At 39.3% G+C, this 26,276-nt stretch overlaps 1 protein-coding gene across 3 annotated transcripts; it reads left to right on the top strand.

Moving 5' to 3' along the window:
* The first annotated feature begins 487 nt into the window (after positions 1-487).
* On the top strand, positions 488-26,167 carry camsap3 (calmodulin regulated spectrin-associated protein family, member 3). Of its 3 annotated transcripts, none has more exons than XM_084925663.1 (18): positions 488-982; positions 8,393-8,655; positions 15,056-15,196; positions 15,426-15,512; positions 16,470-16,502; positions 17,332-17,470; positions 17,565-17,704; positions 17,798-17,882; positions 18,002-18,044; positions 18,147-18,202; positions 18,496-18,532; positions 18,669-20,778; positions 20,866-20,990; positions 21,191-21,477; positions 21,560-21,653; positions 22,881-23,005; positions 23,096-23,214; positions 23,801-26,167. In XM_084925663.1, the coding sequence occupies exons 1-18, from the start codon at positions 850-852 to the stop codon at positions 24,098-24,100; spliced, it is 4,317 nt and encodes a 1,438-aa protein (XP_084781789.1). In that variant the 5' UTR covers positions 488-849; the 3' UTR covers positions 24,101-26,167. The 3 variants fall into 3 exon arrangements, with proteins under 3 accessions (XP_084781789.1, XP_084781787.1, XP_084781788.1); XM_084925661.1 differs by having other exon boundaries at positions 18,460-18,532; XM_084925662.1 differs by lacking the exon at positions 16,470-16,502 and having other exon boundaries at positions 18,460-18,532.
* Positions 26,168-26,276: the final 109 nt, after the last annotated feature.

Below are 26,276 nucleotides of genomic sequence, written 5' to 3'. Positions count from 1 at the left end.
ATACACGTGCTGTAGTTTATGACTAATACAGTCAAATACATACAAGTTAAAACCCCAAATATTTACAGAAATTGTCACATAATCAAGACACTGATGACAATACAGAAACTGAAGGTAGAGTACAGCTCAGAGAGGTACATTTTATATGTGTGTGTTTGTGTAGGTTTGTGTACCAGTCGAGTTATGGTACTAATTCAAAATTTAAGACAGTACTTTTAGATTCTAATGTTCACATTTTTAAATATTTTAAATTAATGAGTTATAGTTAATCTACGTGTTTTTGCGAAGGTTACTGGCTGTTTGACTTTCGCACTCAAAGGTGTCCTTTCATCGACCCACTTGTGTGCCAGCAGATGCACCTGTAGCAAAAGCGCCGCCACACCTCTACCTGCTGTATCATAAACACTGAAGTCCCGCCCATATTGTTAAAGCTTATTTTCTATTGGACGGTGGAGTGGACGAGCGATTCCACTGTGGAGCACCTGGTAGTCAGTCATCAGCGGGACGAAAGCTTACGTACGTACAGTGAGCTGACAACACGGCAATGCGGACGAAGAAGGGCAAAAACGAGGGGAATAGTCCGGTTTATAGTAGCGGAGCCGGTCGGGGCTTTCGTTGGTGTTAAGGCAAAATTAAGCCAGGACTTCGTCTTCGAAACCTCCGACAAAAGGACCTTAGTTTGATTTGGAAGTAGTTTCGGAGCGGATATTTCCCTGCAAAACCCTGAACCACATCCGTATTCCCAGCCCCGGTCGTATGGAATCGTCTGCTCCAAGAATGATCGCTTGAATATTTTTATACTGTATCCTTTCCCCCCCCATCACCGCTTCCCATTTTTACAGACTCGCTATGGTGGACTCCCCTACCATGAGGAAGACTTTTGTGGTCCCAGACATAAAATCATTGGATTTGTATGACTGCACTAAATCAAAAATATGCGCAAGTGTCGGATGGCTGCTGGCAAAGTCCTACGGCAGCACAGGTAGGTTTTAGTTCACACGGCAGGCCTGAATGTTATGCGTAAAGGTTGTGTTAAGACCATTTGTTGTCCAACAATGTGTTTATATTGTGTCTAACAGTGTAGCGAAAACCGGTATGCATGTAGGGGAACTGCAGTGTGTGTAGTTCAGCGATTTTCAGCACAAAGAGGCGCATATGAGCAGAGGAGCAATGCATCGTATGCGTTTTTGACACTGACACATGTCATTTGTTCTCACTCAATGGGTGGGCACATTTGGAGGTATGTGTGTCACAGAAACGGCCTCCTCCTGTAGGCCTTATCACGCTAGCCCATTCTGTCGCATTTCCAGCCACCAGGCTTCAGTCAGAAATTGCAGGCTAGCTGCTGGGGATGTTTTTAATCCGGTTACACAGACAGGGCACACGGGGCGTATGTTTTTCCAGTATCTTTCTTTCTCCTAGTGATGGTGACAGCCCGCAGTACCCACAGTAAACGCTGGTTACTGCTTCATGTTATTTGGATCAAAAGCAGACCGTAGCTCATTGTGCGCTCAGAGAATAGACTACCAGTGCTCTTGTGCCTTATTATCAGGGGGTTTCTTTCCGTGTCCTTAGTCAGCAAATTTCAAGAAGCAACTGGGATAAGCTTTGTAGCACAAAACGCACACCCACAGCATAACCAAAACATGTTTTCTGTACTTAACACGTAGCCTATCATAAGAATTTGTTTTGTCTCATTTTCTTGAGGCATCTCGTCAGCTTTGACCCTGAGGTGATAGCATGGCTCTTTGTTTGAGCACTCACTGGTGAAGATTAGACCTTATGAAGCAGACATCCGATGAGCCTTGTAAAGAAAAAGCCTTGATTGCTTTATTTTCTCAAAAGTAGACTACACATAATGACATAATGTGGTTATAAAAAAACAAAAGACAAACATATTACTATACTAATACAAGGATCATACATTCTTGGATCTTTTGATGTTACAGGGTCTTTTCTTTTCTTTTTTTTAAAATACAGGCATTACTTATTTTATCCTGAAATAGGTGTGAGGAGGAACTTCATTTAACTTTAGCAACATGAGTTGTTTGTTTCATAATTTCAGGCAGGTCCCAGATTTAGGACTCTGGGCTGCAGCTTATGTGTACTCTGTTAAGCACCTCAACCACACCCTATGGTCAAAGTCACTCCATGCCAAGCTGCAGGAATGTATGGACAAACACTGTTATGATGTGGAGGTTTTCTCTTGATCAAGTTCAATAGCCCTGCTGATGGTAATTTTTTTGTAAAGCTGGGTGACATCATCTTGTCCCTTACTAGAAACCTAGCTCATTAGGACAACACAGAGCCCAGCAGGAGCCAGACAGTCATCTGGTCATGAGCCTTTTTAGGTCAGTTAGTCTATAGATAACAATGGGTGGCATTTTTAATTCCAGTCTCTCCAAAAATGGAATTTGACATGGATAACAAAGTAGTGTTTACATTGCATTTCATATTTAGTTAGATTATTTGCTAAAAAACTCATGTTTAACTAATTAAGGAAACCAATAACCACTTATTGAGATAAAATTTAAAAAAAAATCTAGAATAAAATCAGCATCAGCGGCAATGATATGGATGGACTGAAATATTTGTGTTTGCATAACAAATGTTTCAAGCATGGCAGCACAATTTAAAACAATAAAGTTTCCTACAAGATAGCCACAAGCAAACCCCTACAGTTAAGATTTTTCAAGATTTCAAGACTTCAGTCTTGTAATGTGCAACACATTGTCCCAGTGGTCAGCACTGTTTTTCACTTCCAGTTAAAATGCTTTTTTACATGTTGAAATATTGGGCTGCCATGATGATTTCGCTGTCTCCTTTAACCAAGGAAACATGGACCTTATGTTTTAACAAGGAAGGTGCCTGTAGGTTGTAACTCCTCATTCTAGTAATGGACAACTCACAGTAGCTACACAGTATCTTTTCAATACGCTCTGCTCTGCCTAGGGACATTGGCTATCACCATTTATTTTTTAATATCCATCATTACTGGTGATTTGATTAGGTTGTCACTTCTTTACATAGAACTTTCTCCTATTTCATACCAAAATGGAAATTTTGTAATAGAAGACTTGTAGGGAAAAATGCCTGTGAGTGTTGATTTGAAAGGTAAATATCTAAAATATAATGTGTATTTTCTGAAACATGTTTAGAATGTGGCTAAAAAGCAATCCAACCCTTTCTCTAGGTAGTTTGCTTGTGAGTGTTAAGAGGTTAATAGACGAGATAAAATGTTATTTTCCTTCCTGTATAATACACTTTAACTATATCTATATTGTATATATGTATACATGCTTGCATACTAAATATACATGCGAGGGTGTTTAATGTATGAAAGTCTTGGGATCTTATTTTTTTTAAATGCATTGACTTATTATTTATGTCTAATATTTTCCATGCAGGGTTTAAAAAAAAGTTAGGCATGAATGTAATTAATTATTTACCCTCGAAGTCCTTGACGTTGTCATGAGAAATGAGTTTCCAGATCTGAGTATGACTCAAGCTGGAATGGGACAAGAAACTCGATTTACCTGTTGAGGCTTAAGAAATGCTTAATCTTATAGTGACAAGTCCAAGGGCATGACATTTATGCATTCTGTTATTCAGGTTTCCTTCTAATCATTGCCAACGTGAATTATCTGTGTTTGTTTTCCATATCTGAATAACAGGAAAACAGACTATGTCGCTGCTTAAATGTTGTCTTTTATGTCCAACAATCTCTTGTTGGAGTCATCCTATGTTTTCTTTTCATAGCAATAAAACCAAACCACCTCACACTTTGACCCACTCTTACCATTACAGTAGCATGTTACCTTCACATAGCTACAAAGTTGCTGGACCATACTGAAATCCTGTTTGACTGATTACTCATCCTTTTCCAATCATTGTGACCATGGTGAGTCAGCAAGGGAGAAGGACCTGAGGAGGATGTTGGCTTGCTTTTAATGTTTACTTAAACGGTTGGGATTCCTGTTCACTATATGTTAAACTTTTCATGGTAAACACATTGACATAGTTAATGAGTGTGTTTCACAATAAAATGATACAACTTGAAAAGTAAATCGCCATGCTAAGCAAGGATCTCAAAGGTCCAAGGAAAGTTTAGAATAGCACAGACACATTTGGTTCTATTGGGGAAACTTTTGCAAGCGGGATACTGGCCTAGTCTTTCAGCATTATACTGTTAAATGCCAAAACACCTGAAATGTTATTTAGACTTTCTCTCTTTAAAATGTACTTCTCTGTACACTTGCCGTTTAATGCAGTTTAAGCTTGTGCTATAGCAAGGTGTTGCCCATGTGATAGGATATACAGGCCTGGTGAGGGAGCTACTGGTGATGATGTGGTGCTTGATGTATAGTGCAGAAAGTATCCTTTTTACAATAGTGATCAAATAGTACAGTATTATTTAAGAAAGGGTTAATGATAAGATCTCTTTGTTGTAGATGGCAATAATAAATAATACAGCTCAGATAAGGTAGTGGCATTAGCATTTTACACAGAACGAGGGGTCACGTGTGGGGTAGAATGCTACCACAGCCCCTCTCACCACTGCTTGGTTTTGGGGCAGCAAAACAGTACCTGCTTTGTTCTAAAAATGAGAGCATATAATCGCCTGTTTGATTCTTCACCACATGATGAAGATGTTATTGTATAATTTTCAATGAAAGATTTAAAAGTTAAAACCGCTTTCATTATTATAACACATATAATGCTGAGTTAAGATACAGGAATTGTAATTTTGATTGGCTTTCATTTACTGCCTAAAGATTACATGGAGAAATTTTTTAAATAAATGTCTCTTAGAGTTCCAGAAAGGCTCCCATGAGTAACCTGGACGTTTAGATAGTTATATCCAGCAGGTTGACATTCATTGTGCTAAAGCTTACACCCCAGTGTAAAGTGACAATTGGTGGATTGTGGATTTCTTTGCTTGGTTCAAATCAGTTTCATTTTCCACCTAGCAAGTGAGGTGGAGAGCTTGTATTGTTCGGTGTGTGATTACTGTAGGACAAGTGAGCATGGCTGTGAAATGACCAGCATGCTAGCTCAAATAGTCAGTGAGGTAGAGGGACATGTGGTTCCTGTTATCAGCAGGCTATCAAACGATACAGGTCAGTACAGATGATATCTAACACAGCTGAACTGACTTTCAACCACATTAGCAAGTTCTATAAATCTTACTGCATGTTTTAATAACTTGGCCTGATTTACTTAAGAAAAAATAAATAATCGTCACTAAAATAGTGCTGTGATCTTTAAGTTTGTAACACTGTTTTCATTGTATTCTTTAGTCCCAGGTTGGTATCTAAGACATTTGGGTTAACAAAAGCACAGACCCGCTGAAGGATTAAGAATCGCAGTCAAAATCACAAATTGCTCTTCCTAACAAGCGTTCCTCTAGCTTACCGTCTATGATGATGTGTTTAGAAGCTTTGCGCACATTTGACTTTTGCCTCTTTACTCAAACCAGTAGATAAGCATTGACCCCATGAACTGTAAAAGTGACAGAGGTAGTTGCTCCTGCTTATGCAAACAAAACAAGCACATGCTTTTTAATCTAAATATTCCCCTGGCTGGGCATTGATGAATATAATTGCGGCATCACAATGCAAGGCTTGGTTACAAGTATTCCAGTTCATCATGCTTTTTGTTACCTTGTATTACTTTTAGTTTTTAGATCGGGTGTGTGCTTTACTAAATAATTGTTGCTATTTTTGCTGTGCATGTGCATAGTTTTGGGGACCTGTATAACAATTTGAAGCCTCAGTTTTCTAGCCACTTTGTTTCTGATATGTGTCACACAAAGTGATCATTCATGGACAGACTGTGTCATAGGGAAATCATTCTTTTATCGATCTTTCCTATCTCACTCAGTTGTGGCATTTGCATCCTACTTTGCCTTCTGGGCTAATTTTTTTCTGGTTTACCTTTTTGTCTTTTACACATTACAGTGGAATTTTTTTCTTTTACATATACAATGCACCTATGTGACCGAAGATGATTTGTTTTTACAGCACTAAAGTAGGCACTCCAGTTTTGGCACCTGAGAGTATTTACAACAGCATGAACCATGTGGCATGACTGATCATATTGTGTGGCAACTATAGTCATCATAGGGTGAGACAAAGGGAACAGGGCATTGATTAAAGGAGGCGGCTTTTGTTTCGACAGCTGATGTCAATGGATCCATTACATGATTATATAATGATACAGCAGTTTAGTGACACCTCCCTTGTAATAATCCCTTTGTTCTTCTGTTATATATAGTCTAAGGCTCTCAAACACACACACACAAACACAAGTTTTTTCCTTTCTTTTTGCAGACATACTGCTTGCATTTAAGCAAGTCAACTTTTTTGTCCAAGGCCTTTGAAACTGCAAGTCACATGTTTGTTTATGGTTGCACACAGAAACTGGCTGTTAGGTTTGCTGCAGAGAAACCAGTTTCAAAGGGTGTGTGTCAAGTTTGTGTTTTTAGGGTAAACGTATAAAAGACAGATCATGATAACAAAGTCATTTGTGCACTAGTGTTAAAGGCTCAGATTTTTGTGTTTTTTGCTGTTGTCATCATATTTAGTCTTTATTTTCACATTGGGTGAGAGGGTATAGCCGGTGGGTTTTATGGGCAGCACAGTGGTCGTGTGGTTAGCACTGTCGCAAAAAAAGATCCCTGGTTTGAACCCTGGTTGGGGCCTTTCTGTGGGGAGTTTACATGTTTGTTCTCCTTGTGCCTGCGTGGGTCTCCTCTGGGTACTCTGGCTTCCTACGAAAATCCAAACATGTACATGTTGGGTTAATTGGTTATTCTAAATTGGACTGGGATAAGAGGGAGATGAAGTGCTTAAAGTGTATAGAATAATACACTTTATGAGTGCATGCTTAAATGCAGCTTGTGGTTAAAGTGTTTTGAGTGGTCAGTAAGCAGTATATAAATGTGACTACATTCTTATCTAGTGATGGCTATCTTGTGTGCTGAGCAAGGTACATCCAGGGTCCATTGTGGTATTAAATTTGATGCTAATTTTGGTAAGTGGAAAAACAAACAGAACAAAATGTTGAAGCGACTGAATGTTGAACAAGACGAAACGATATCCCCGTACACTTGTTGTGAACATCAACATTGTCTATACACATACTTTAAACATGTTTATTCCTGGTTTATAGTTGTACAAGGCAAATCGCACGGACATCTCGCTTTGGACTTTATAGACTGAAAAATAGATGTCGTTTCTAGTTTTAAAAACAGTAAAACCAGTGCAGAAATGCCTCAAACCTGCATTATTTAATATAGTACCATTACCAGGAAACACTTGACCTCTGTTTCAATCTAGGGGGTCAATGTTGACATTGTGGATGACTATAAATACCTCAGAGAACACATTGACAATAAACTGGACTGGGCTAAAAACACCACAGCACTTTACAGGAAGGGCCAGAGTCGACTCTATTTTTTGAGGTGACTGAGGTCCTTCAACATCTGCCGGACAATGATAAGGATTTTCTACGAGTCTGTTGTGGCCAGTGCGATCCTCTACACCGTTGCGTGCTGGGGGAGCAGGCTGAGGGTCACAGATGCCAACAGACTTAATAAACTGATCCGTAAGGCCAGTAATGTTGTGGGGATGGAGATGGACTCCCTTAAGGTGGTGTCGGAGAGGCGGATGTTGTCCAAGATAAAGACAATGTTGGATAATACCTCCCACCCACTCCATGACATGCTGGTCAGTCACAGGAGCACGTTCAGTGAGAGACTGAGATTACCAAAAAGCACCACTTAACGACACAAGAAATCATTCCTGCCTGTGGTCAACTCTCTGTACAACTCATCCACTTAACACTTAACACACTGTATACTGCAATAGCTACACCCTTTTTGCACATGCTCTTCTTTCCTAGTCAGCTACTTATTAATGAGTGACTTATATGTGTATATATATATATATATGCATGTATATATTGTATATATTGTGCTCTTTCTTACCTAGTGTATTGTCTGTCTTTGTTACTGTTACTGGAGCACTGTAACCAAAATAATTTCCCCTCAATAAAGGGGATCAATAAAGTATTCTGATTCTGATTCCTCATGGGGTAACAAATTGAAGTCAGTTTGTAAAGAAGTCTCTCATAGACTTCTTTACCTCCCTTGCTTGTAAACCTCAGTAAACTCATTCCTGATAAGATCATAGGCTTAAATGTTAGTGTATGGTTTACTGTGTGACTGACCTGTCACTAGCACACATTGCCCCTTGGTTTCACTGTTAGATCTGTTATGTCTGGTATAGTTTGTATGCTCTGGCAATACTGTTGCACACATGTCTGTAATAGAACCACTATTAGAAACTTTTTTTTTTAACCATTTGTCTTTTTTTTCCTCTCTCTGTAGAAAATGTCCCTGCAGAGCTGCGTGACCCTTTCTACTGTGACCAGTATGAACAGGAGCACCTTAAACCTCCAGTAACACACCTCCTGCAGTCATCAGAGCTCTACTGTCGCACCTACAACATATTACTGGGTAGTACTGCAACTGAGGCTCAGCCAAAAGATAATGCCACCCTGCTGCAGCTTCTAACTCAGAGAGGCGTAGTTGCCAAAGACCAGGACACAACAGTGACTGATGCTGACCTCCGACATAAACCCATCAAAATGGTAAAATGATGAAACTGTCTGGGTGATGGGGAGGGTGAAATGCTTTTGTCTATTATCCTTGGGATTCTTCTCGTTAGACCAGATTCTCTGCTATGCAGAACTCTGTAGGAAAGCAAATAGGTTCAAGTTCGCTTGGTTTCTGATATAGGGCCATGTTTATGCTTTGATCCTAGGGATTAAAGGGCATCAAAAAGACCCCCTACTCATTCAGCCCTTCCCCCACTCCCCAAGCTCATCCCAGAGGATGAGTGGATCCAGCTGCTAGGACAAGAGCAGTCATGGTCACATGAGGAATAACCACTTTACTTTAAGGGTGTGTGTGTGAGAGAGATGATCTAGATACAATAGATGGTTCAGATCAGAATAATAGCTTAACAATTTTGATGAAACATTAGCTGTTGTGTGTTAAGAGAATTCTCTGGGTTGGCTGTGTGAGTCAAATCAAGAGAAACAGGTTTATCCTCTTAGCTCTTGACAATAGATTTCCTTCTCGCTTTCTTTCTTCCTGCTTGCTTAGTTCTTGTTCAAACATAATATAGTCATGTGTTCTTCAATGTGGATAAAAAAAACTGCAGCTGGCTAATATGTTTTTGCTAAAACTACAGGCTGAAATAAAGGGAAATCTTTTTATTTAAGGTAATATGCACTTCTTTTCTGCCCCAGCTGGCACAACAACTTTCAAATTTAAAGTAGTCTTCCCTTTTTACAGATTACTATCCTTCTCATGGAATGGTGTACAATGAAAATTCCCCAGCCATCTTGGTTTACGTACACACATGCTGTTTTTGAAAGCTAAGCAGGGACTCTCCAAGGATTAGTAAGGAAAATGGTGTTATGTTAGGTGAATGCTGGTTGGTTCACTGTTCCTGTTTGCTGGCCAAAGGAGCAGGTACTTCCCTGCTGATGGCACAGTTGTAATGAGAACCTCAGGTTTTTGCTTTAAATGGGCTTATGCATTGTTTTGTTTTTCTCAGCAATACTGCTGAGAATTTGAGTCCTCATTAAGAGTAGAACCTGATAAAAATCCAAATTTAGATGTCATATTGTTGAATAGATGCACCTATAAATCTGACCCAATTAATGTGAATGCTGTCTTTTTCTTGACTTAGAGCGAGATGGAGTGGTTTTTAAAGAGATCTCAGAGTCGGTACAAGTGAAGGTGCATGTGACACTATTTATTCTTCCTTTTATTTCGTTAAAGCTTTCACCAGAGCACAAGTAGGAAAAATACTATGTAAAAATAAACTAGCAAAGCCCCTTTAGAGGATGGTTTTTCTAGATGGATGTTTTTACCATTATTCATCTTGCTTTGTATCTTTTATCTTTATCATAGTTGTTATATCAGATTAGTGGAGGACTTTCTTTTATAAACATGCTTGCTCTTTGCAGGTTTTCTGACATCACCTGCAACAATACCAGTACCCTGATCTGACATCACACATTCTGATGATTATGATGATAATTTAATGTCAAAAATCGTAAAATTCAATTTTTTTCCACTTGTAATCACTGTAATAATGGCTACGGTTATGATTTCTACTGGGATTATTAGATCCAGTAATAACTGCCTAATGAGACATGCCTCTTTCATGTATCACGTTGCTGTAGTTTCTGAGCATACAAATGTCTCAGCTTGCCTGCCATGTAACTTAGCTCTGAATGAGGTTTCCAGGTCAGGAAATGGTACCTCTTAACTGTAAATCCTAAATTTGTTATTTGGCTGTTACTGTTAATGCTGCATTTGCTGTTTTGCTCCTTTAGTGTATGAGCTTTCCAGTAGCTGTTTGGCTTCTCTTTGGGCTTGTCGCCACTGACTGGCACTGCAGCTACAGTGTGGCAAGCAATGAAAGTGGGTCATGCTGCAGCAATAGAAGGATGGGGCATCATTGTGGGTCTTGGCCAGTAAATGGCTTTGCAGCAGCAATCTGCTGCAGGACTGCTGTATATTAAAGCTTCACATATTTGAGTCAGACAAGGTAGATAACATGCAACATGCATTTAAAAGCATGTAGAGTCATGCTTGTAGTTGACTGCACACTGGTGCCTGTTAATCTGCAAAGCCATCAACTGTTAATGACTTTTTACACTGTTATTGGTAAATCACACAACTTCATATTATTGCTGCTGTTTGCTAATCATTGTGTTTGCTAATCGTGTAAATCCAGCGTTGCAGGTTCATCATAAGTCGTAAGGACACATTGGGTGCTGGCTGGAGTTAATGTATCAGGACTGGAGTAGAATGCCACTGACCTAATCAAAGTAGGGCAAAAAGCTAACAGATGGTTAAAGATAAAAGCTAACCTAATGCATACAGAACTGTAAGTTATCAATTATTCTCTCATCCCATTTTAAATATGGAGTTGGAACCATTTGCAGCTATAATAAGTTTCACTATTCTAGAAAGGTTTCTACAAGATTTTGAGTTGTTTGTGAGAATATTCAGAGGAGCATTCGTGAGCTCAGACACTGCTGTTGGGTGAGGGAGTCTGGCCAATGTTCTAATTCATCCCAAAGGTGTTTGAGGTTGAGGTCTGTACGGCCCAGTCAAGTTATTCAACAACAAACTCATCCGGCCATGCCTTTATGGACTTTGCTTTGTATACTGGCAACAGTCATGCTGGAATATAAAGGGGCCTTTCCCAAACTGTTCTCAAGAAGTTGGAAAAATTGTCCAACATGTTTTGGTAACTGAAGCATTAGATTTCCCTTCACTACTCCAGAGTCCAGTGGTGAGATAGTATTAATGTGTCTATGCTAGATGGAGGAATCGTAACACAAAAAAACCTACTTAGAATTCCTTGGAATTGGGTTCAAATCCTGCAGCCGCCTCCACCCCATTACTTGTGTCCTATGTGTAATGAATTATGTGTCCTACTGCTAACTGTTCTTCTGGTCCACTACTTCTGATGGTGGCCCAGCCCCCATCACTCCTCAGATTGGGGATAAAGATCTTTGAAGATTAGAGATAATCTGCCATGCAGACTGAGTGCAATCATCCACTATCGCATGAAATGCCAGAGATGACCACTGACTCACCAGGCACCTAACCTACCTCACAATATGAAATAAACTGGTTAAATTTGTTTCTGTAACAATAGATTCTAATTCTAATCTATATGTAATATTACTATAATACTGGGTTAAGTGTCGATTCCCACAGTGCTAAAGTAAGTCATGTAGCTATAATGCTGCTAAACCTCTTCCTGGTCTCCTGTTGGTTTTGGATGGCAGCGACACTTTGTCTTAAATCATAGTGCTGTGCTGGCAGGTTTTCTGGTCAAGTGAGCATCATTCAGGAGCTTAACTGAAATTAGATGTGGCAGACTATCTGAAACACTAACCATCATCTTGCACATTTATTCTGCTTTGGGCTTCTGTTGAATGATAACTAATGTGTTGTAATGTAACTTGTTAACAGTATACAAAATGACTTTTTTATGCAGCCTTTCTACACTTGTCTCTACTTGCTTAGGTATACAGTTCATATACATATGGATGTTCATACTATAACCTCTTTCTAAAATCCCTTTCTGGGCCCCAGCCCTGCCTGATCCCCTATTTTTCTCCCCATCAGGTGGCACCAAGCAGGGTAGGGAATGGGGTTAAGTCATATTTCAGACGTAATCAGATTTTGCCCTCATCATAATCTCGCGTAATGCTTAACAAGATGCCTTTTGCATTCTTTGTTTATCTGAGTTACATATATAGACATGCAAACAGAGTTTCCAAATAATCCCATAAAATTCTATGTTGATCGGGTTAATTTGTGGCCTATTAATTTTTTGTCTGTGTGTCACATTGGTTTAAGGGGCATGGATGGTTTTTTTTTTTTTTTTTTTAAAGAGCTAGGACTAAGCCAGGAGCAGAGAGCAGTGCTGCAGTCAGGCTTGTACTGAGATGCATTATGGGTCAGCTGGTTGGTTGTTATGGTGATCTGGCAGGCTCTGTGCTGTGTGTTTGAGTTGCTCCTCTCATTAGGGAGACTTGTGATTTAGCTTAGTGAGCTCTCCTGGGTGTGCAATGGGAAATCCACTAGCAGCACCCCCTCCTTTATCTCCTTTCATTCTCCCCTTTTTTCCATGATTTACCCTCTGAATAATTACTGTAGGCATAACATCGGAGTCAGCCACTCTCAATAGTTCTGTCATGCATTTGTTCTTTTTCTCTCAGTCATCTTCTTTTCACACTGTGGCAATAGCTCCAACCTATGATTACACAGTTTGCGGCTAAAAGCAAAAATGTTATATCATTTTGCTTTCATGGCAGAGCATAGTTACTGGCAAAATTTACTGGTTGTTAGGAAAATACAAGTGAACCATTGCTTATCAATATTCCAATATTTTATGATTTAAAAAATGTATAGTATGTAATCTTACATCATGATGATAATGATGATGATGATAATAATAATAATAATAATAATAATAATAATAATAATAATATAATTGATGTTTAACGCAGTGGACGTTTTTATATTTGGCTCACATTGACTCATTCATACAAAAATAAATAAATTACATTTTCTAAGGATCTGTATTTTGAACTACAGAATCCTGTAAAACCATGTTAATATAATCAATTTTTTTCCAATTCTTACAGTGTTGGAATGATCAGTACTAAGTAATTATATTCTGAATCCCTATTCGTTTTGGTTTTTGTAGGAACATTTATTGCTTTGATGTTTCAGCCCTACAGTCCCTGGCAGGACACACAGAAGCAGTAACACTAGTGCTGGCAACAGTGGTTGGCAAGCAGGTCACTCAGGGCCACACTGCTCACAGAAACAGACTACAGCACATCCAGAGAGCTTTGACCAATATTATCTGGCAAGCTTTTGCTGGCATACCCCACCCTGCCTGCCTGCCCAGGCACTGTATGTGTTCAGGTCAGCACTTTACATCAGGGATCAGTACACAGATATGCACACAGCTGGACTGCCCCTGCCCCCCATCTGGGGCTACACAAGAGGTTAAGAGGAAAAGAATCTCTGAAGTTGTAAGTAGTGAAAGGCGGCAGGCACTGATTTGCACATATTAAGCTCCAAATTGTTGACAAGATTTTGAAGGAATGGCCCCACAGTATGTTTCAATCGGCCTTTTGCCTCTCAGCTAGCCTGACTTAATTATTGTAACAAGCCTGTTATTGCAGTTACCTATTAATGGAGAGATTGGCACCCAACTGTACTGTTGAAAGGCAATTTAAAAGGATATAGATAAACAAGACAAATAAAAAAAGGTTCATACATGTTTTCAATTTGTTTACAAGTGTTTAGCTTATTGTATATGAGAAGCTAGCAGAAAGAGAGTGCTGCTGGCATTACTCACTCAGATGACGAGAAAGGGCAAGAGAAAGGTGGCCACAGTGGCACAATCTAAAACTGAACAAATTTATTAGCAATTTGTATAAACAAAGTAGAACTAATATTCTGAACAATTATGAATATAGTGGGAATTGCATAAATTTAAAAATTGTTCAACTATTATAATTTGCAGCAGTAACAAGGTTGACTATAAGATAGTGTTGTACTCTTTGCTTTGCTGTGTTTGTACCCTAGAGTACAAACAGAGCACAACGTCTAATAAGTTAACAGGTTTATAGAGTTAAAGGGTTCACTCTAGCTGAGCTGATAATGTTACTGGAACATTTTAACAGGCTTTGCCTGTAAGTTCTGTCTTACAGGCAAAGTTGTTAATGTGTTTTATCTATTAACCAGAGCTCTGTAATGGTCTTGTCTAAGTAGGTAACTTCAAATTGTTAAATACATTTAAGTATGTTTTCTTTTTTCTTCTTCTTCTTCTTCTTTGCTTGATTGTATTTGAGTGGGGAAAATCAAGGTTGTATAACCATTTTGTGTGTCAAAAATACATTCGGTCACAAGCACCTGTTTCTTAAAGAGAATGGTGTTCTTTGTTACGCTTCCTGGTGATCTAGTTACAACACATCATTTTGTCCTGCAGTCTCTCACACATGAGTCATACAGAACTATTTCACTGTGCAAAAGAGAAAGGGAAATGGCTCAAAGAAGGCAAATAAAGGGAAAGCAGGTAAGGAATGGCAATCTTGCAGACCATGTGTTCACCTGCTACAGGTCCAGTGCCTCTTTAATGATTTAATGAGGGGATAAACATGAGTCCAAAGGTCTTCCACATCTACTGATGTGTATGTGCTTACTTGTTGAGAGCTGTTGTTAGTTTCTGCTGACTCATAACTGGCTTCTAGTGACCTCTGGAGGGTGTTTCATGTAAATACTGGCAGTGATGCAGCAATTGTATTTTGCTGTAAGGACCATGCTAGAAAAGGATCCAACATTACTGTCTTAACTGTAATTGATTGATGCTGCCCAGGGTCATTGCTCTTCACTTCCTTTTTTTTTTTTTCCTTCCCATGTGATTTGGTGAAGAGTGCTCATCTGGCAGTGATGGATGCCTTGATGGCTGTGGGAGCCATGGAGACAGTGACTGCGGTGAAGACATGTAGTTCTGCTGAGCTCCTGGGAAAAGCAGCCAGCTGGGAAGATGCTCTGCTTCACTGGGTTAATGAGGTAAGGAACAGGCCAAAGAAAACAATGTCTTTTTCAGAAACACACCTAATTTTCTTTCAGAAGATGTTCTTGGTTCAACATTTGTATGAGCACTAAGTTAGTAGATTAACTGGTGACTAATGAACTGTAATTCTCTAAACTTTGTTTTTTTTTATGCTTATTTCTGACTTTGTGAACACACGGTACAAAAGAATGTGGAAATGATTTTCTCTTGTTATTATGCTATTAGTTGAACCAGAATCTGAGAGAACGTACTGAAGGAGCCCAGAATGACTTGTCTGAGACCATTACAGACCCCCAACCTGTTCAACCATCAGTGAGTACTGCATTAAATATTCAGTGTATTGTCACTGTTATTGTATTGTTATTTCTATCCAGAAATGCGTGATATTCTTGATGGGATTATGCAATCAGGGCAGGTCTGTTTCGTTTAGGTTTTTTGGGGGGAACAGGGTGTATATAAATGAGTATATACATGGGTGTAGTCAGCAATTTTTGCAATTTTAATGACGTCATTTGCTGTTGCGAGTCAGGTGTAGCTTGGCACAATATTCTAGACAGGTTTTTGTGGCACTAATCCAGAATTATCAGTTGGTGTGGCTCAGCTTCTATAATGAAAATTACGTGTGTTCTGCTCAAACCTTTAAGTTGCAGTGGGTGAAAGTGAAACGGGTATCTAAGAAATGGAAGGAAGAACTTTTTTGTTTTACACAAAAAATGCACAACACAAGAAAATGTATATTTGTAACAGACAAATGCTGTAAAATCATAGAAATTATATATTGCCAGTGTGCAAACAGTGTAGGTTACATAATAAAAAATACATTTGAATTTTGATAGATTAAATTCAGTGGTTTGCCTCATCTTCTGCATATTTGATAAGAGCTTTTTGTTCAATAAAAAAAAGTTTACATGAAAAATATCATGCTTTGTCCAGTCAGAACAAAACCTTCCAGCTGCTACATTAGTATTCAGAAACTTTCACCCTGTTTTGGAGACAAACGAAATTATTATAAAAGAAGCTAATTTTTGTTTTTGCTTCCTATTTCTACTTCCTTACTCTATCAATCCTAACAAGTCTTGGTTGATATATTAAAACAAGGACAAGGTGGGAATTGCTTTTTCAAGATGGCCGTCTTGCCATTTCGTGTAAATAAAGTAGTCACAACCCTTTGTTTTTCTAGTTCTTCCACTCTTGGCTTAATATGTCTCCCTGTACTCCTGTTCTCCATTTCCTTCTATTTCCTGTCTCTCCCCCGCCCCAATCTGACAGTGTCCTACTCGCTGGTACTGGAAACTTGTTCCTGTAAGTTCCCTCCTTTCCTCTGCTTCCTCCCCTTGTCCCTCCATCCATCCAGTGTCTTCATCAAATTTATCAGGAAATATCTGATGGTCAGGTTTGTTTGTTTCTTCCCCAAATGTGATGTGGGAATGCATTGTGCATCACATCCTAGTAAGCATTAAATTGCACTTAACAGCATAAGTGTGATAGATTTGGGCTGTGACAATAGCTCTAAAGACATTGTTTGTGGAGACGTGTGGTGCATGAATAGCAGTCTTTTTTTTTCTTTTTTTTTTTTTTAAACTGATCATCTGAAACTGCCATGTTCAAGTTTTTCTCAAGTGTGGGGCAAAGATGTCTGTATGTGTTTATGAGAGTAACAGAAAGGCTTCTAATCCACTGGTTCACTGCCACAGTGGGCTGTTTTGTCTGTATACTATAGCTGTACCTGAAACATTTTCTCTCTTTCTGAGATCTAATCTCTTTCTTTCATTCTGTCTCCTGAGACCTTCACTTGACCCACTTTTTCTGAAGAAAAAAACCCCTTTCTTTCTGCTCCAGTTCAGTCACTCTCTCTGCATCTTCAGTTTGTTCACATTTGCGCTCTCCTTTTCACATCGGTTTAGCATGACCTTTCTTTATTTCATTTGTTGCTTTTAATTTTGTAATCACTTTTTATTATTGTGTATCACTGTGTGTCTGCTTAGGAGCATTTACCTATGTTTGATAAACTTGATGGTTGATGGCATGAACTAATATGTGAAATTTATAAAATTACATTCAACATTGTGTGTGATTTGTCTTTTTTCTTTCTTTCTTTCTTTTTCCTTTTTTCTTTTTTTTTTTTTTTTAGCTCCGCTATAGGAAGGATAAAATTCAGTCCAAACTAAAGCCCGTTTTTCCAGTAGTGAATGAAGTTAAAGACCTGTCCACTGGATGTGCTGTTGCTGCCGTCATACATTACTATTGCCCCGGCCTTCTGAGACTTGAAGGTACCAACAAGCATTCTAACAGAATGCTGCAAAAATGACCTTTAGAACCTGAGACATTTGTGAAAATTAAATTTTTTTCTCATCTCTCTGTTAGATGTTTGTATGAAGGATTCCATGTCTGTAGCAGATAGCTTGTACAACCTGCAATTCATCCATGAATTTTGTGACAGCTGCCTAAAGAGCTGCTGTCACTTGGCACTGGAGGACATGTTATATACACCACAGGAACTTAAGGTACGTTCAGTCTGGATCACTGATGAACAAAAAATATATTCACACAAATACTGTGTTATCTTTTGAGTGCTTGATTTATTTTCTGTGATTTAGATGAACTTGCTGAGCTTCCTGTCAGAACTGCTTAGCTGGTTTGAAGTACAAAGACCAGAATTTGTGCAGCCAATAGATACGTTAAGTAAGTCTCACTGATTTGCGGTCCTTGCTAAATATTGTTTAACACGAACATATATTTCACATATATCATATATAATTGATATATTTTAAAAAGTCTGTTTGGGGCTTTTCTTTTGTCAGGCGAATCTACACCAGTAACACCAAGCAGCTTGAGTGATAACAGGTACAGAAGCTTTCTGGGTGTGATTTTGCTGTTGTAGTAGACTAAGGGCAACGTATTATTTAGACAATACCGTCATTTAAGTGAAGTATTTGTGCTTTGCAGTACCTCCCCCTCTATATTCAAGAAGCCTTTCCTCCCGATTTCCTCTTCTGCATCAGGTAAGATGAAGACTATGGTCAGCCATCATTACATTTAGCTACATAAGCATTTTACAGTGTGGTTCACTTATTTCCTTCAATCCATGTTTGTCTTTTAGTTGTGTTTTTTGTGCTGTTTGATAGTCTTGTTTTCTTATTTGGATAGACATTTGAAACTTTTTGTAAATGTTTTCCCTTTAATTTCTGTGTTCCATTTTTTTGCATCCCGGTGTTGTTTGCATGCCTTTACATGTCTGTGTATGTCCCATTGTACTCAGGATCTTTGACTCAGTCTACCTCAATGTCTCATATAGAAGGAGCTGGAAAGACATGGAGCAGGAAACCTCTGAGGTAGGACTAGCATATTCTGGACTGATTTAAACATTTTATTATGTTTTTTTTTTAATGTGCTCATGCTTGTGTTTTCTTTTTTTGTTTTGTTTGTTGTTGGGGGTTTTTTCTTGTGTTTTTTGTTTGTTTTTTTAAGCCGGCCTTTGTCAGCAGTATCCTTCAGCATTCCTTTTGGGCTAGACAGCGACGTAGACATTGTGATGGGCAACCCTGTAATAACCCGCTCTGTGAGCTCAGATCAACTGAACCCAGCTGGTCAAAATATGGCAAGGGTGCCCTACACCCCTCCCGAAGACCTCAGTCATTTGCTTAGCAAACCTTCAGGACCTAATGGTCCACAGAGAGCATCCTGGGCCACCCAGACTCCCACTGTTCCTAAGTTGGCAGAGGAGAATGACCTCGGGACAAGTGAAACAGGAGAGCTGCCTACAATTGAAGAGGCTCTTCAGATTATTCACAATGAAAGCAAAATGGAGCCTCGTTTACACCCTGATGGTGCTCCTGACGGCTTCTACCTCCACTCTCCTGATGATCCTGCTAGTTCTCGCTATAATGGCAATTTACCACCAATCAGCTCCTCTGCACCAACCCGCTCAGGAATGATGTATCGGCCAACGGGAGAGTCCAGCGAATCCACTCGCACTAGAAACACTTCTGAATGTTCACGAGATGATGACTCAGTTTTGAGAGACGGTAGTGTGGATTCAGATGCATCAGAAGACATGCCTAAAGCCCAGTCCACTCCATCAACACCCGGTGCTGCAGGTGGTGCTGCTATTAGAGGTGGTAAGGAGGTTCCTGACAGTGGTGTGAAGATGACCAGTTTTGCAGAACGGAAAAAGAAACAGATTACTGATTCTCCAAAATCTAGTGATTCTCCTCAGATGACATCATGGGCACAGAAGTCTGAAGAAAGCCCTAGCAAGAGCCCACAGCTGAATAATGAGATGTCGGAGTTGGGGGTTCGGCTTGAAGAAAAGCGCAAAGCCATCGAAGCTCAGAAGAAACGCATTGAGGCCATTTTTGCAAAGCATAGGCAGAGACTAGGAAAGAGTGCCTTTCTGCAGTTAAAGAAAGAGCAACGTGAGGATGAAGGTGAGGGGAAAGGAGAAGATGGCCAGGTCAGTACCTCATTCACAGAAGAAGACCTCTCTCGCTTGACACTTGAAGAGCGGTTAGCACGAATGGAATCGGAAGATCAACAGGAACAAGATGAAGAGCACCCCACAGTGGAAGATGAGGGTAATGTTAAAAGAGGACTTGCGCTCAACAAGCAGGTCAAAGAAAAGGCAGGTACACCAGGAGAGAAGCACCATGGGACACCTACTGACAAAGTGGTTGCTCCTTTAGGGGACTATAACAACGCAGTGTCCAAGCTAACTGCAGCGCTTAGCTCCCTGCAAAGTGACATGCAACGACTGACTGAGCAGCAAAATCAGCTAATGAAGAAAAAACCGTCACCTTCCAATAACAAGTCTTGGGTTATTCTAGCCAGCCCTAAAACCTCCACCTCAGCCCCCCCTGCTGCACGCCTGTCACGAGAAACCACTCGAGATTTAAATTCGGCCTCCTCTTCTCCGTCTCCATCACGCAAAATCACAAACCACACCACTTCTCCTAAATCTCCTCATGTACATCGAAGAGCCCAGTCTGTACCTCCTAAAAGCCCAAAACACAGTCGTCCATCAGACACTAAAGTCCCCTCCCTGTCGAGGGTTCTTACCCCACCTACAAATGTAGACCGCATCCCCCATCTTCGTCGTGTAAATCCCTGGCAATCTCAAGTACAGACTTCATCCTCATTCTCCATTGGTGACTCCGGTAGCCTAGATGAGCTGCGCTCATTAGGACCAACTCCTGTGCCAACAACTACACTGACCCCAATACCAGCTTCTACCCCAACTCCAGGTCCTTGTGCAGATGACAGCCTGTCAGAAGTAGGCTCCAATGATGGACAAAGTATATTTAGTATGGACCTTGAGGTCGGGTCCAGTCATGGTCCATTGACTAGAAAGGAAGGGGTTGCAGGAGGGGGCTACAGCTCTGGTGCCCCATCTGAATGTTCTTTTGAGAGTGATGCACCTGCAGGGATGTTGAATGGCAAACGCAGTAGCCTGATAGAGATCTCACTGTCTGCCTTGGGAGGAGATGGTGAGGAGGATGACCAAGTGCCTGATGCTCTCTCTGACTCAATGAGTGACCTCACAGAGGCAGAGAATAAAGCAGCAGTTGGTTTCTTTTTCAAGGTTGGTGGCTGACACATATTTTCACAGTATATATCTGCATAGAAAGTGTGCTATAATTGGTGTGCATTCATCCCTTTTTATTATTAGGATGACAAAGATCGACCGGAGGATGAAATGGCTCAGCGAAAAGCAGCTTTTCTTGAAAAACAGCAGAAGAGAACAGAAGAGATGAAAAGACGAAAACTTGAGCAGGAAAAAGAAAAAGAATCAAAGTGAGACCAGTTTCTGAATATCTTTAATTTAATCATTTTTTTTATTTTAAGCAGCCAAAGGGTGCACATAATTTGGATTTAATAATTTATTGTTCTGTGTTTTATGACTCGAATTGTTGCTATCATTAATCCCATAATTCAGTCTTGTTGCATTTCATAATGTGGCGTTACACATTAAAGGTCTTACACTTCATTTTTAGCAAGCCCCAGTGGATGATCATTGAAGGCTGGGGCAGTAAAAATGAGGACAGACCACAAACCCCAGGCACTCCTCCCAAAACCCCACCAGCAGAAGGCACTCCTCAACGTAGAGGAGACTTCACTAAGCAGGAATATGAGAGGAGACAGCAATTGAAGATCATGGAAGACTTGGACAAGGTTCTGAAGCAGAAACCCACTACAGTGCGTGGTGTCAAGAAGCAGAGACCTAAGACTATGTTCAGAGATGACTCTGTGCTCTCTCAGAGTCCTGTCAAAGGTTTCATGGGTAAGTACTTCTGACTTTAACCAGTAAAATTCCCAGCTTTTGTATTCTCTCTTCTCACATGTACAATATTTCCTACTTGTAGGCACTAAGCTCAACAAGGTATACTCCCATTCATCCATGAACCTGTCCTCCATGGCTAATGACCCTGGCGGTATGACTGTCAGGAAGTCACCCAGGTAACCTGCAAATTGATAATGACTTGATGTATTTTCTTTTTTCTTTTTTTAAATGGTTAAAAAGTGGGAAGCACAGAATTTAGCCTGAAACATTGAAATTTAGCCTGTGTTTAAAGTCTCCACTCCAAACTATATACCAGTTTTTAAATTGTGTTGATAGGCCAAGTAAAAAAAAAAGTGTTTTTTTTTTTGTTTTGTTTTGTTTTCTTCTGAATACTACCGTCACATTTAGTGCGAGAAGAAAACCGCAATCGAAAAATCATATTGCAACACGTGACATTAGGTTGTTAAGGAAGAGGAGAAAGTTTTAGGAGCGATGGTAGCGAGTGAGCAAGAGAGAGAGTGATAATCGATAGCGAGTTTTGATAGTTGAGAAATTTGTGACGTTTAGCGTGTTTGGAGTGTAGTTGGTGTGTAGTTGGTGTGTAGTCATTGTTGTTTTGTTTTGTGTGTCAAAATAATGAGTGCACTGTTAAATGTCACATTTGCTAGCCAAAAGCCACGAAAGGTAGATTGAAATGTAAGTGCTGTCTCCAGGTGGAAAACAGAAGGAATGTTGACAGGTCTGCAGGTATTATCCCTGTGATATGCGCCTCTCTTTTGTAGTGGATATAATTTTTTTATTTTTTTAATTTCACAAATAATTTGTGTGGCACCTTATTGTTCTGTAATTTTATTTTTAGAAATAGTTTTAAATGGTTGTACAAAAAACACCTGAGGTATTGCATGCATTTTTAGGTAAATAGTTGCATATAGCTTTGCTGTTTGCAAAATTTGTACATATTTTTTTTAAATGTACAATTTCTGTTTGCATTTCAAGTTATGAAAATGATTTGTTAAACATGTTTTTTGCTTTTACAGTAAAAATTTTACCTACTCTGATTTTAGTATTTTTCTGTGATTTTTAGATCGTTTGTGTTAATACAGTAAGTCAAAATGAAAAAAATGACTGTAGATTTAGACATGTGAGGTTGTGCTGAAAAGAATGATATCAAATAAGGCAAGGTCAATAGTTTTTAAAGTTGAAATATTAAGGTAAAATCAAAAGTACTGAAAAACAGCCAATTTAACCTTGGAACCCAGAGGGTTAAAGTTTAAAATATTTAATAAGTGGGTGTTCTTGTGTCATTGACACCAACTATAGATGCAGTGTAGTCTGTGTTATCAGGTTCAAATGAAAAATAAAGCCTCAAAATGTAAAAAATGCTTCCTCTGTTATCTCTCTAGTCGTTCACACTCTCCTGCCCGATCACGGGGAAGGTCCCCAGGACGAATTGGTGTTCAGAATGGAGAGAAGGACTGGGAGACTGGCTCCGCTATTTCCTCCCCCGCTTCTATCCCAGAATATACAGGTTAGTCATAATTTCCACACAAAAAATTGTAAAAATGAATGCTGCAAGTTTTGTTTGCTTTATAGCATTTGGAAATGTTGTGTCTTGCAGGACCAAAGCTGTACAAGGAGCCTAGCTTTAAGTCCAACAAATTCATCATCCATAATGCTATCACTCGTTGCTGCCTAGCTGGGAAGGTCAATGAACCACAGAAAAACAAGATTGTAGAGGTAAACCATCCCGCTGTGTCAGAGTCCAACAAAAAGCTACACCCGAACTAGGTTATGTAACGCACTTAAAGCCAGGTTTATACATTTTTGCGTTTGGGTTGTCCCAGACAAAAGCTGCTCAACATGAAAGAACTATAGTGATTTCTTAACTTGTGGCTTCCAAATGGTGATACTATGTTAAAAGATGGCTGTTGTAATAGACTTCCAACCAAAAGGCTGTCTGGGAAAAATTCTGATAGTATCAGAAATTTAAAATGACCATCTCACAATGTGACTGCTGCCACGACCTATTTGTCAACAATTCAACATACAGTGATGCACAGATCATTTTGTGAAAAGACAAAACAAATTGAAGATGGAGGTAAAACATGCAAAACAATATGTTTGAGGTGGCAAGTAAAGTTGTGGCGGCAAAACCTTTGTGTAATATGACTACCAGCTGTTGTTATGAATGCCCTAAGGAGGATGTAGCATGTAAAAATAAGTTGGTATTATCATCACACAACCTGCATGCATCAAACCTAATGTCCTCCCCAAGTTGATTAGGTCCATATACTTATTCTTTTCTCTATATCTCTCTTTTCAGGAAATGGAGAAAAGCACAGCCAATCACTTTCTTATCCTCTTCAGAGATTCCAGCTGCCAATTCAGAGCGGTTTATACCATGAACCCTGAAACCGATGAGATGGCACGGCTAACTGGCATTGGCCCGCGAGTCATCACACTTGATATGGTTGAGTCCATTTACAAGTACAGCTCAGACCGCAAGCAGTTCACCGTCATCCCGTCCAAAACCATGTCCATGAGTGTTGACGCTTTCACCATCCCTGGCCATTTTTGGCAAAAGCGCCCAGGAACTCCCAAAAAGTTTGGCACTCCCAAATAAAGACTTATCTAATAAAGGTAGAGGTGCTTTTCAGGGAATCCATTCCCAACTTGACTTTTCATTTCCCTTGATTTTGGCCAGTGTGGCAGTTGAGATTGTTATTCAGTTAGAATAACAGAAAACAGATTGACTGACTTTGGACAGCTGTCCACGTGGAGCCTAAGGATAATCCAGTCAACACTACATGCTAAGAGAATGGGCCAAGCACCTACTCACTCAGCCAGTGTGCTTAGAATAGTTTATCTCTGGCTTTATCTGGTCTACCTAGATTGTAAAATAATGCAACTGATTCAGGATAACAACTTTCCACCCCCTTCCCTCCTCATGCCTTGCCTTACCCTGCCATGCCTGAGTCATTTTTGCGACTCTAAGGTAAGAAAAAGAGAGGACAACCACACTGCCTTTGCCTGCAAAACAGTACTTAGGGCACGAGTAGTTCCCACCCATCTCAGTTCTGCTTGCATTTGCCTTTTCTACTTCTAGGGCTCACTCTTTCCACTCTGCTGAAACAAGTCTAAGGTCTCAGTTTTGATTGGAGACTTCAGCTGAAAATTAATAGCAGATAACACTGCTCCCAATGAATGTAGGGCACACACTAACCATTCATTCCATTCAGGGGTGTTTTCACTGTTTGAATCTATTATAGTGAATGGTCCTTCTGCACTGGTAGTGACTGCTGTCATTGTCAGTGGACTTCCAGACCTAGGAAATGCTTGTGCCACATAGTTTGTGAACTCCATTCAATCTCTCAGCTGTAGACATCTGGATGTTTTTTTTTTTATACCATTTGCCATGTTTTTGCTGGACAAAATTATTCACTCTTTGAGAACTAAAAGAAAAATGAAATTCATGTGACTTTTTCCCTAGTAGCTCGCTTTTTTCATTTTCAACACGTGATGAATTGAAATGTTATCTGAGCTTATCTTGAAAAATAAACCTGGAAACATGAAGGAGGGCTTTATCATGTTTATCTTGGATACAGCTCTTTGTGAGAATGATAATCAATGATAATTTAATATATACTGAATGCTAATTAATTTGATTTTTTTTGACAATGATTTGTAAAAAGTTGACCTTTGTAAGCTATGAATAAGCTAGCCTGCTGCAAAGTATAAGTGAGATGTATGTTTGAGTTGCGAATGAGTGAATGAGAATGAATAGAATTTGAAACAGTTTGTCTTGGGATTAATAAATCCTTTAGGTCACTATGAGTCTGTTTCCTATTATTTTATTTCCCTGTTTATGCGTCTTGGCATATAAACAGTAGGTTTTCTTGATGAAGGATCATTCCGGACTGTAACAGCCCTCATCTACCCCACAGTCTCCAGAGACTCCATGTGCAACTGGAGGAATGTAAAATGCCGAACTGCTTTTTTCTTTTTTTGCTTATGTCCACACTTCTAAGACCTTGGAATTGCTTGTTATGAGGTCAATATCACTACAAAAACCTGTGGCGAATTAGCCCTCTATCTTTTTTTTAGCTGTCCCGTCAACAGCTATTGCGGTTCAGCTGTCTCTCTCTCTCTCTCTTTTTTTTTTTTTTTTTTTTTTTTTCAAACCACTGCCTGCAAGAAATGTGTTTTTGAATGAGATTCCATTACAGATATAAAATAATGTTAAACAGTGATTAGGAAATAAATGATAAATTTATGTGTGAGGAGTAGTACAAATGGAATTGGTGGACTTTTGTATTTATGTGTTTGTTAAAACTAGTATGTGGTAGTTAACAGCCTTTTTTTTTTTTTTTTTTTTTTTTTTTTCCTTGATTCAGTGCAATTTCACCCTTAGAAATCCCCTTATCATTGAGAAGTGTATTTATTTGCTTTAATTTAGACAGTGCACTTGATGTTTAGTTTCAGGTTATCCTTTTTTTTCCTCTAGTTTTTCTTTCTTTTTTTGGTTTAGGTTATAAGTCATGTAGTCATTTCATAGAAGTTGTCATAACATTGGTTTTCTTTCCCTTGTTTTTGGATCTGTGCCAGCACACTATAAATGTTCATTTCATAAACTGACTTAACTGACTTCTTTGGCAACTTAACCAGATGAATAAAATCCATTTTAAATCATCTACATCTTGTTTTTCATCTTCATGTTTCTTTCCCACATTCATTTGTTTTTATTGTAGTACTTGGAGCAGTAATAATTGAAACATTTGTTAAAGGTAAAATCAGCTGGA

The sequence above is a fragment of the Perissodus microlepis genome, chromosome 4 (assembly GCF_051167445.1).
Source record: "Perissodus microlepis isolate ML-2025 ecotype Zambia chromosome 4, ASM5116744v1, whole genome shotgun sequence".
Taxonomy (NCBI): Eukaryota; Metazoa; Chordata; class Actinopteri; order Cichliformes; family Cichlidae; genus Perissodus; species Perissodus microlepis.
This window is presented reverse-complemented; position numbering and strand designations above follow the sequence as displayed.

Excerpts from the sequence above, each read along its gene's own strand:
- camsap3 (XM_084925661.1), top strand. The coding sequence starts at position 850 with ATGGTGGACTCCCCTACCATGAGGAAGACTTTTGTGGTCCCAGACATA. Across the intron at positions 17,883-18,001 it reads GCAGCCAATAGATACGTTAA|GCGAATCTACACCAGTAACA; the intron begins GTAAGTCTCACT and ends TTCTTTTGTCAG. Across the intron at positions 20,779-20,865 it reads CAGTTGGTTTCTTTTTCAAG|GATGACAAAGATCGACCGGA; the intron begins GTTGGTGGCTGA and ends TTTTATTATTAG.